Source organism: Anopheles merus, chromosome 2R, assembly GCF_017562075.2.
Source record: "Anopheles merus strain MAF chromosome 2R, AmerM5.1, whole genome shotgun sequence".
NCBI classification, from domain to species: domain Eukaryota; kingdom Metazoa; phylum Arthropoda; class Insecta; order Diptera; family Culicidae; genus Anopheles; species Anopheles merus.
Window position 1 is genome coordinate 14819866 of NC_054082.1, and position 10982 is coordinate 14830847.

General features: G+C 48.2%; 2 protein-coding genes across 7 annotated transcripts; both read right to left on the reverse strand.

The window, feature by feature from the left end:
* Positions 1-665: 665 nt before the first annotated feature.
* LOC121603471 lies at positions 666-4430 on the reverse strand. Its single transcript, XM_041932226.1, has 3 exons — positions 3410-4430; positions 1550-2025; positions 666-1473 (listed from the first exon to the last, which is right to left on the reverse strand). The coding sequence occupies exons 1-3, from the start codon at positions 3598-3600 to the stop codon at positions 860-862; spliced, it is 1281 nt and encodes a 426-aa protein (XP_041788160.1). The 5' UTR covers positions 3601-4430; the 3' UTR covers positions 666-859.
* A 1101-nt stretch (positions 4431-5531) lies between these two features.
* LOC121603472 (zinc transporter ZIP3) lies at positions 5532-9196 on the reverse strand. Of its 6 annotated transcripts, none has more exons than XM_041932227.1 (3): positions 8914-9196; positions 7204-7878; positions 5532-7127 (listed from the first exon to the last, which is right to left on the reverse strand). In XM_041932227.1, the coding sequence occupies exons 2-3, from the start codon at positions 7671-7673 to the stop codon at positions 6512-6514; spliced, it is 1086 nt and encodes a 361-aa protein (XP_041788161.1). In that variant the 5' UTR covers positions 7674-7878; positions 8914-9196; the 3' UTR covers positions 5532-6511. The 6 variants fall into 6 exon arrangements, with proteins under 6 accessions (XP_041788161.1, XP_041788166.1, XP_041788167.1 ...); XM_041932232.1 differs by lacking the exon at positions 8914-9196 and adding an exon at positions 8792-8878; XM_041932233.1 differs by lacking the exon at positions 8914-9196 and adding an exon at positions 8371-8742.
* Positions 9197-10982: the final 1786 nt, after the last annotated feature.

The following is a 10982-nucleotide window of genomic DNA, read 5'->3' on the forward strand; positions in this document are numbered from 1 at the left end:
AGTAAGGTTAATGGAGGATCAATTCTCGCTACTTTTCTCCTATCATGGTCTATTCTTCTTTTATTTGGCGTAACCGTCCTACGCGGACAGGCTTTCGAGACTTCATTACCACGCAACAGCTGGAAAGTCACAAATCATTGCAACGGGGAGACGGTCCATTTCAGGGCTTGAACTCACGACGTGCCCCTGTTATTGAGTTGTTCGAGTTGACGACTGTACCACGGGACCGCCCCATCATGGTCTATATAATTCGCATTAAAGCAGGTTTACAAACAGGGGTTCCAAGTGTTCATACTATAGTATAAGCAACACAGAATTGTTCAGAAATATCCTCAAATAACTTATTTTCAAATAGCTACTCACTATTTACTTATTTCAATTGGAAACATTGGAACATTGGATACATAAATACCAAGTAACTCCTCTATTGACGCTGGCAACGCCAACTTCAACGACTCCTCACTGACCACAACTTTAACAGCGAAGATCCCTGTCAAATACAGCTAGTAGATCAGGTTCTGCCTCACTTCTTTACTAATCCTGGTGACTTCATCTAAAACAGGCAAGGAGCACTTAGCCTTTAGATTGTTTTGCTATCAGTTGATCTACTCTGACCTTATTTACATTCGTTTGAACTTGAAATTATCAATGCATGCAGAAAAAGATACATTCAGTTTATAAATAGGGACTTTATTTACTTCTATATCACTTACTGTGGTACCTTAAATTCATTAAATATGTAACAAAAACGCTCATCTTCCCCACCATAATCTTCATCACAATGCAATAAAAATAACGTTCCTGCTGGCTTCAATAAATAACGACCCTCCCACATCGCGGCTCTCTCACCCTTACAGCCCTACGAAACATCATCCGCTAGCTTGAGCTGCTTCGCTATCCTGGAGATTTCATTGTCCAACGATTTGTCCTTCAGTTCGCACACGTAGCTAAACTGTGCCGAGCAGTCCTCCCCACGATACCCGTACGTGTACAGTGCGGCGTTGTAGCTCAACCGCAGGCACCGTCCACTGCCGGTAATCTCCAGCGTCGGGTGCTTGCTCGCCGACGGATTGTTCACAATCTTGGTACCTTCGGACGGGAGTTGTTCCGTACCGTTGTTGCTCAGATTGGTCGGCTTGGTGGAGGCCGTTCCCTTCGAGCCCGGTTTGTTGGAGCTGGAGCTGCTCGTAATCGAGCTAAGGTTCGTGTTCGGATTAACCGGTTTGGCCGAGTTGGCCCAAATCCACAGCAGGCCCGGGTTGAGTCCGCCGAGCCAAAAGTCCTTGCCGCGATTGACCGGATTGTTCAGGATGTACGCGACCACATCCTGGAACTCGGCCACCGTTTCAAACTCCGCCAGATGCGCCCCGTACGATTTGCACATCGTGCTGGCCGACTTCCAGTTCAGCCCACGCTCGATATCGAAGTGATAGCACCGATCGTGCACTTGCGTAAAGTTCTGCGGACACGGTTCTGTGCGGGAGGAGAAGAAGAAGAAAGTGGTGAAAATTGTGCCGAAATATCACCGCCCTCCCCTAAAGCCACTTACCCTGCTTCTGGCTGTTGCCCGCCATCAGGAAGTAGATGATCTGTTCGGCCCGCCGCAAACGGTTCTCCATGTAGTCCACCCGGTACACCAGCTTCTCGATCGCACCGAGCAGGTACAGGTCCGTCTCGGACACCTCCCGCGGCGAGGCCAGCAGCTCGGTCGGGCTGGCGCCACCGAACGTTTGGCGCATCGGCGTAAACGTTGCACCGTGGCCGGCCCCGGCCGCCAGCTGGTTGTCGCCGTACAGGCCGCCGGCCCCAGTGCTGGCGATCACTTTCCCTACCGGCGGTCGGGGCCGGTGGGGCAGGTGGGCGGCGTGGTGCTGCGGGTCGAGCTCGAGCGCCTCGCCGATGCGCTTGTTGATGTAGAAGCTGGAGGTGGGTATGTACTTTGGCGCCGGTCCTGCCGCTGCTACGACGGTCGCCTGCATTACGCGACTTTCCCTCAGTGCGCTGGTGGTGCCACTCTGGTTCAGGCTGGCCGGGCGTGTAGTGAACAAAAATAACAACAACACCATAAACATATGAGACAAACATGATCAAGCATTACGCACGCTTGCGCCCGGAGGCAGCGCCAATGATCGGGATGCAATCAGCCGTCGGGGTGAGATTGCTTTCTATTTAGGGAGTCTGTTGCACTCGTGAGGGGATTTTTTTTAAATCACGGATACGCAGTGCTTAACATTAAGCAGGTTAAAATGAATATATGAACATTCATGTGCCTCAAGAGGCGAATGAGGCCAATTGGCATAAAGTCTCTATAAAAATAAAGAAAAAAAGGCATGTGCCTTTTTGAGGTGATTTAAAAGGAGAATTTCTTATTGTTGCTAATTGTTATCAATTTGTTTTCTGTTTCATCTACTTTGTTTTCTATTTCAATTCTTTCCTTTTTTTAACATATCTTTGTGATTCAATTCTAGCTTTTTTACTTTATGGGCTGGTTTTTACTAGCTTTTCTTAAGCTTACTTTTTTTTAACGGAAAGTTACACCATTTAAAAATGTTTTTAAGCTGTGTAATCGTAGGAGAGGTTTAAATCCCTGTTTTCAAATTGTACGTTAAACTCTTTGAACCGCATAGACGTTCTATGATGCAAAAAAGGCACAAAATAAGTAAAACATGTGTGTATTCATAAACATTTGTACACAAAAGGCTCTTAAAAGTATTTGAATTACTTATTTTCTGGATTGATCATTTCATTGCATATCATTTCATTTTTTACATTTTTTTAATCAATTTCAATATATTTTTTCGGTAGTGTTATACACAAATAAATAAATAGATAATGCAAACAATCATTACCAAAATTAACACATTTAATTATGTATTACGTTTGGGAGCATTTTATTTTAATAAGCTAGTGGTTGGAAGCACATTTTTCCTTATTCAACTTTTGCTACAGCCTTCACCTGTTAACTGAGTTGAAACCATGTAAACTTTGAGATGACATGTGCAAATTTCATTGCTTAAAGATCCCGTGAACACATTTTAAATTGATTTTAAACATGATTCGTGAATCATTCTTCCACAGTAGTAGTATCTATCTATCAACTACTTCATATTCGACGCATCTCAATAAGCTTCACCACAACTTCACGATATTGAGCCCAATTCCACACTGGTTGGCCGTACAAACAAAGCTTCACCCCTTTCGATTCGTTGTTAGTTTCTCAACTGAACTCAATTTCCCAACAAAAAAAAAACAACAACAACCTTCAGTTCCAATTTTGGATTCCCCCCGCATCACACACACTCAATGCAATCACTTCCGGTTCGGAGCCGTTTTTTGGGGGGGGGGGGGGTGTGAAATGAGCGCACACTCCCCTTGCACGGCCCCTGGTGGTGGTTGATTTTGAACTCACCCGACAGTGTACTCCTCCAGCAGGCTCGACCACAGCCCATCGTCGTCCGCCCCGTCCGTCCAGTGGTGGGCGCCAAGCTGCAGGAACGATTTCTTGCCCCCGCTCTCGACGACATAGATGCCGCTGGCGGCAACGGCCAGCCCGACGACCAGCAGCACCACCGCCGACAGCCGATGCGTGTACCGGCGCATCCCGTAACTCGCGAGGTGAATGATTTTTCGCACGAAATGCACGCAAAAAAGTGACAAACGCTGAACCGGTGGTCGGTTTTCTTCTTGTTTTTCAAATCTTTCGTTGCAGATCAACCACACACACGCACACACGATCACCGCACACAAACTCCGAAGTGCGAACGTTACCTTCTTGCAAGCGATCACTCACTCACCACGCACGTCGCGTGCGTAAGTTGCGTCACGTTTTGCGGTTTCCGTTTTGAATAGTTGTTCTGTTGTTTATTAATTTCACTTTCAACCAAACTTCAATCACCTCTACCTCGATCCGATCGGCGCCCGGCGGGTAAATGGCATTATCTAACGGACACAGGCAGATCGCGATCGCGGTACGCCGGCATAACACAAAACCGTAGGCCGGAACAAACAAGCCACCGCGGGTTGATGAAGGGATGGGGGGAACTGATCTATCCGTTTTGATCGTCACGGTGACACCTTTTTGGGTGGTCACTTTACACACACACGCGCACGCGGGGACGAGGTATCGATCGCGATCCGCACGCTTCTGCGGTCGTTTACACAATGTGTCTGCCACGGTCAAACCATGCGAAAGAGAGCCATTCCGTACCCAAACCAAATTGCTGGGGCTGCAGCGGATCGGTGATCTTCAACGTCCAGGCCATGGAGTGGGGAGGACTCCTCAGCCCCGCGTGTGTGTGCTGTTATTTTAAAACTCCTCACACCGCTTTTTGGGTGCCTGCAATGACGCGTTACGGTGGGACTTTCTACATCCGTTTCGCATTCGCATGGGGGGGAAGTTGTAACGCAACAAAAGGAGAAGTCACCGCAGGAGTGGCACAGGGGGACTGCAGAACGTCCCCAAAGGGGAGGGGTGAATTGAAGCCGATCAACGTTCATGTCAACAGCAAACAACTCCACCCTTGTGGGGCCTTGGGCTCGGGTGGTGCAGAAACGGTGGGGACATAATTTTTCGCGCCGTCTTCAGACACTGTTGTCCCCCCTTCGGGTAGATTAAAGGCGCACAGTGGTTGTGGCTCGTGTTTCAAGCTGGACAAACGGGGAACAGTGTCCGTTGAAGGGTCAATATAAGGTTATATTTTGGAGAAAATTCTCCAGCATTGATTGATTATTTTCGCTCCAATCAAGAATGCTGATCATCATCATGTCCGTTGTAGGTCTAGGCTCGTGATCCAGAATAAATAGATTAAATTCCGCAATCAGATTACAATTCCAGTCCAGACAGATTGCCTTACAATGTTGCAAATGTTTTAAAATATTTCAAAAATGCTTATCACGTCCAATCGCTCTACCAGACAGATCGCATGATCGCTGAAGGTCAATCTTCAATCTTTGAGTGGCAAAGATCTCTGCGCGTAGATCTCTGCGACGTGAAGCTTTACGGCAATCGTACGATCGATAAGGTTACACTTGTGTGAGCTTCTGCTTTTGTGCCCGCTAAGCAAGAAGTTCCTAACCCGCTTTGCCTGCTTTGCGCCACCTGATGACCTGATTTCCACGCGTGCACCGGCAAGAGAGGGTTTATAACCCAGGTGGACCAATTTGGCTGCCCGATTGCAGGAGATGTGAACCATAAACCTATGAACTGGCACAGCTCGGAATCTGTTGGCCACCCGCACCGGACGTTTCGTTCCCACCGTGCGTGTGGTTTCCCTGTGCGCTTTTTCTCTCTCTCTCTCTTCCTTGTTTTTTTTTCGAAAGTCCCACAAGAAACGACCAGGCCAGGCCCGGGTGCGCGCTTCGTACACATGTTTGTGCTGTGGTTCCGTGCGCGAAACAGACAAGAAAAGGCACATACAAAATTTGCATCACGATCGGGCGTGTGTATCGGGGCATCATCCCCACCAGCCACCTCCGGCCACGCGGCGTGTGATCGATCGAGCCTCGTCGAGCGTCGTCCGCGTCATCGCTTATCACCCACCACCTTTCGCCGATTGCGCTCTTCCTTCGGGTGCGCAAAATCGCATATACGACCGTGAAGGTTACCTCCGAACTTCTTTGGCGACGCCAGCCCGAACGTCTTTCTTTTTTGCTTTTTTTTTTTTGTGTGTGTTTCTTTTGTTCTTCATCATCCCTCCGGTTCAGGTGATCTGCATGTGCTTTTTCCACCTTATTTTCATTCAGCATTTAAATCATATGTTTGCATTTCTCTTCTTTGTGTGATATGTACCTCACCTCCCGGACGCGTTTTTTTTCTTTTTGCATGACGATGACGCCCCCCTCCCCCCAATCTCCACAAGGACGACAACGGAATAACCCGTTTCCGTCTGTTTTAGTGTGTTGGGAAGAGGGAAAGCAAATTTTGCCGAATTTTTTAAAACCTTCATTTTCTGACAACGCACAAAACCACGGAAATGTGACGCTGAGCCGGTGGCAAAGTGGGTCAACGGTAGTCGTTGGCGGATCGAAATCGCAGCCGGCAGCGATACAGATTGCCCCCGTCGTAAAAGTAATGGCCATCTTCCCGAAAAACCAGTCCAGAGCCACTCGTGTTGGTTCGCCTTCATTTTCTCTCCACGCAGTGTGTGCAAAGTGTAAAATGGCAGCTTTTGTTCTTTTTTATTGCTTATGGGATTAAAAGTTATCCAAAGTTGCTACCTACCTCCCTGCAAAAACTCACAAAACTACACACTTTCTGGTAATACTAATGCCACTTCCCTCCATTTGTACATCAGCTACTATCTAACTACATCGCCTGAACTTCTCTATTCGATTGTAAAATTTAATTAAAAAAATCCTAGTATTAAAACATTTTTGGCACAGCCGGTGACCGATCCGAGATATACTCTGAGCATCGCGCATTTGTTCGTTCGCCCAGCTTGTAGATTGTCCGCCACCACCAGGAACTACGATCATACGATAACGGGCAGACGATGAGCAGGGACGCCCTACTCTACTCATCGCTCAACACCAAGCTTAACGCCGACATGAGCGAAAAGCCCACCACAACGGCCCCAAACTGGCCCGGTCCCATGGCCCGCGTGTGCCACCGTCGTTTCGCCCGTTCGCGCGGCAACACCTCACTAACGGTGACGTACAGCAGCGTGCCGCCCGCCAATCCCTGCAGCACGGGCATGATGAGCGTGGTGAGCGTTTCGTTCAGCCCATCCAGCCCCATGCCGATGCCGATGCCGGCCACCGAGCCGAGCGAAAACGTTAGCACCTGCAGCACGTGGGAGCAGCGCTCCCGCGCACCGTTCGCGACCAGCTGCACGCCAAGCGCAAACCCAACCACGAACTTGTGCGCACTGACGGCGCCGAGCAGCAGCAACACCTTCGGCCCCGAGTTCTGCACCCCGATCGCTAGCCCTTCGAGCAGCGAGTGCATGCACAGCGCTAGCAGCAGCCCGAACACACCGGTCAGCTGCAGCTCGGCAGCACTTTGTGCCGATTGTTGTGCCCTTCCCGCCGGCGGCGGTCCATTCAGCGACGAGCGGCGGGATAGATTGCCGCCCAGCCCCACCACACTTTCCAGCGATCGTCGGGAGGCGGTCACTTCGGAGTTATTGCTGAAAAGGTAAAGCAAATGGCAGAGATGATCAGTACAGACGCACAGCGGAAAGGCACATTCTGCCTGCTACTTACCCGCTGCCGAGAAGCGATTTCGTTTCCTCGTTCGCACCGTACCGCCGCTCCCGGCGGCTCGAAGTGCTTGCCGCGTCTGAGTCATCCCCATAACGCCCCTCCTGTTCCGCCCGCTGCTCACCCTCTCCGTCCTCTCCATGATCGTGTCCAGCGATGCCGCAAAACTCTACCAGCTCGTCGATGGCGTACATGAGGAAAAAGCCACTGCAAAACACAATCTCCGCGTACTCGCCCAGCGCTTCGCGTATCTCCGGCAGCATGTGCACGATGGCCGTGGCCAGCAGGACGCCCGCCCCGAGACAGAGCAGAAAGGAGAGCGTGCCCGGGTAGCGTTGCCGGTTGCGCTGGGATATGTAGATCGGCAGCACGCCGCACAGGAAGCTGCCGAACCCGAGCACTACGATCGCCAACAGTTTGGCCTCGTTCTGGCCAACGGGCCCGGCCGGTTCGGATCCGTTCGATGGAAGCATTGCAGCTCGTGCTCGGTTCCCGGTTATACTAAATCGCTCGCCAACACCATCCAGTGTGTGTGTGTGTGAGAGAAGCAGCAAGTGGTCAGCAAGTGACGCGTGACGAGCGAGATGCGTCTGCGGAACTTCGGATTTTCGTTATCTTCCTTCAAGCGGTGTGTAGCATTTCGTTTGCAAATGTGTTAAGACACCTGTCTGGCTGCTCCTAAAACAAGAGAACAAGAGAGAGATACGGAGAGACAGGTTAGTTTAGGTAATCTAATTATCTTCTCAGTACGCTATCACTCCTATCTCTTCACCGTGCAGATGAGTTGCAAGCGCAAAGGAGGTCAATGTTTGTGCACATTACATAAAGCAATAAAACAAGTCTACTTCGTAGAACACAAGGAGCGATACGCACAAGGAGAGAGAGAACAGAGAGATTAACATGCCACACCGAACTTGCACCGGTCGATAAGACGCTGGAATACTGAACCTCAGGGTCGGGTTTCGGCCGCTCGGTTCGAAATCGACTCTACATGTTTTGTTGCTGTTTAGAGTGTTAACATGTACGATAACAAACGCTCCGCAAACATTGTCCATCCAGCAGGAACCCAGGAAGTTCAAAAACAGACCAACGATGTTTGTGCAACCATTTAACGGCCGTGAGAACCGAACGTAAACCTGCAATGGGTACTACTACAGGAACGTGACTCACTGTTGCAAAAAAAAGTAGCACTCTGTATGATACACTTCATCAACTTTGAAACCGTGTTTTTGAAAAGTCTGTTTTTTTGTTGCTGTTACTTTACACTTGATTTGTTTATTCAAAAGAAAAAATGGCTCATCTAATCGAACGGCGATAGCGCGCGCACGCTGTAATCGTCGTAACTGCCGGCAGCAGCACCGCGATGAGTCACCCTGTTCGGGGAAACGTCAAAACTCACACATCCACAAGCAAAGTGTGTATGCAGAAACAGAGTGCGCATTGGGCCAATCATATGTTCCTCTTTGTTTATTTTGTCCTTGTAAGGGGCGATAAAAAAATCCAACTTTAACGTAACGATACCGCGATATCCATACAGAGGGATATGTTATTTTATCTTATCACAACTTCTTTTAGCTTGCAACATTCATACCCAAATCTGATGCTTCCATACAATCAATCTCCTTTACACAGTTAAAAAAAAAGCGTACAGCTTCACACCCTTCGCTCTGCCGTATGCGGGTCTGTACGAGCACTGCGTTCAATTTTACAAACCTTCACACGACACAACAGGTAAGCACCCTCTTACTCCTCGCTCCAGCTGACTTCTGTACACTTGCCAGCATTAACAGCAGTATGGAAGACTTGGTAGCTTCACGTGATTGCAACGGGTATATTCGAAACGCAAGGTACAAAAAAAACACCCGAACAGGTAAAAGATCCACCAAAACGGCACGTACGGACGCGGGACAAACAATAACATCACTGCACGCTACGACCTGCTCACCGCCTTTGCACTAACACACACTCACGCCCCGCTGCAACCCGTAGCGACGCACATTAGGCACGGTTAACACACACGCGCTCATGCCCGAGCTGTCAAACGGGTGCGGCAGAACAAAAAACCGTTGGAAATGAAAGACGTTTTGAAAAATCTCCCTTTTTGATTGAAATCAGAAAGGAAACGGCGTTTTTTACTCATTTCTTTATATTTCCAACGCAAAAACTTAAAGTGGCAATCACCTCTGATTGATTTGTGCCTGTGGTGGGGGAGCAAAAATAAATTAAATACTCTCCCGCGTATCAAACACGTCGTCGATTCCTCCCAACAACCCCCACCCCACCCTCCCCAACTACAGCTTTGGCGGCAACCAGTGTTTAAAATATAATTTAAAAAAAAAACACTTCCCGTTGCCACTATTATTGTTAGCCGCTGGCAGCAAGAAACTTTGTTCGGCCCGTCAACACGTCGCAACGAATTAAATTTAACTTTTTACCAACATTACAGGTGAAAAAGCCACTCCCCCCACCCCCTCCAGTGTGGGCACGGGAGAGTGTTTTTGCATTTGAATGGTTTAAGTATTATTTCGATGTTACTATAACAACTTTTGCTGTGAACATGTGCCGCAGTTTCGAAGTGTTGCCGGAATCGCGCTATGTCACGGTCGAAGGGAGGGAGGTTGGAGAGGTCTACGTTAAAACCTTGGTACGATACGTCCCCGGAAGGAATGGGGGAAGGGAGATCAGTTTGCAAAACGAGCTTATAATGAGTTGTGCAATATTGATACACCGTAAAAGACCGATCAACCGTCACAATGGTCGCTACTTGAAGAAAGCCTGTCCATCCCTTCCCCCTCTTGGTATGTGGCAATCTTCACCATCTAATTAAGCGCTTTAATTGAACCATCGCACAGATAGAAGACGAAGCAATTGGCATGAGTTAATGACTCATTCATGCAAACCCTTTGCTCGTGGTTGTAAATGGTACCACACATGCAACACGTTGTACGGTTTGAGGTGGAAAGAAAATTGTATCATTGAAGAAAAAAAACGGAGAAGAACAGCCAATAAAACAATCCAGTCATGCAATACAGAAGATAGGGCTAACGTGGCACATTCCGCGGTGCCCACAGCAGGAGGTCCCCATCCCCGTACTATATCGTGCGCATCGTGCAATCGCGCCATTTGAATCATGTCTTTTTGGTCAATTCCCCTGTTACGAACAAAAAGGGAGCAAAATTCATCATTGTTGGCGTGTTGTTTTGTCTTTATAATTTAAAAAAAAAATAGACAAACATATAAACTCCATCTCCAACCTTACATTGCCAAAGCAGGTCAGTAAGGGCAAAATATATGATCAAATTAATGTGAACGTTTTGTACGGCCACAATGTCGTGACTGGCGATGATTTATAAACTCGTACCCATGACTCCTTGCACCGTGGAGTGAGACTGATGTGTGTGATGGGTTAGAACAAGTATGAATCCATATCAATTCATTGATTAGTAGCAATTCCAATACCGATTCCACGTGATTATTTCAAAATGGAGTAAATAATTGTCTGTAAATTACAATTAATCCATTTCATCCTAAGGATCAATCTTTCCTTTTTTTGTCCCCTCCCCCCCCGAAAAAACCGCCAAAGAAAATCTCCGCGAATGTACACGCTCTCACAGTCAACGACCCGCGCGAGGTCATACCTGAAGCGCCAAAAAACATCCCCCAACCATTCATTCAAACAACAGTTCAAAAGAGATATTTTTAGCTGCACGATACATATTCACAACTTTCGAGGCTCGAGCCTGATAGCGAAACTTTTATTAAATTGCGACCCCTGGGTAGTA

What these genes read in the sequence shown, in the direction of transcription:
- LOC121603471 (XM_041932226.1), bottom strand. Translation starts at nt 3,600, where the DNA reads ATGCGCCGGTACACGCATCGGCTGTCGGCGGTGGTGCTGCTGGTCGTC. An exon ending in CTGGAGGAGTACACTGTCGG is followed by an intron (nt 2,026 to 3,409) that starts GTGAGTTCAAAA and finishes ACGCCCGGCCAG; the next exon opens with CCTGAACCAGAGTGGCACCA. An exon ending in GGGCAACAGCCAGAAGCAGG is followed by an intron (nt 1,474 to 1,549) that starts GTAAGTGGCTTT and finishes CCTCCCGCACAG; the next exon opens with AACCGTGTCCGCAGAACTTT.
- LOC121603472 (XM_041932227.1), bottom strand. Translation starts at nt 7,673, where the DNA reads ATGCTTCCATCGAACGGATCCGAACCGGCCGGGCCCGTTGGCCAGAAC. An exon ending in AAATCGCTTCTCGGCAGCGG is followed by an intron (nt 7,128 to 7,203) that starts GTAAGTAGCAGG and finishes TTACCTTTTCAG; the next exon opens with CAATAACTCCGAAGTGACCG.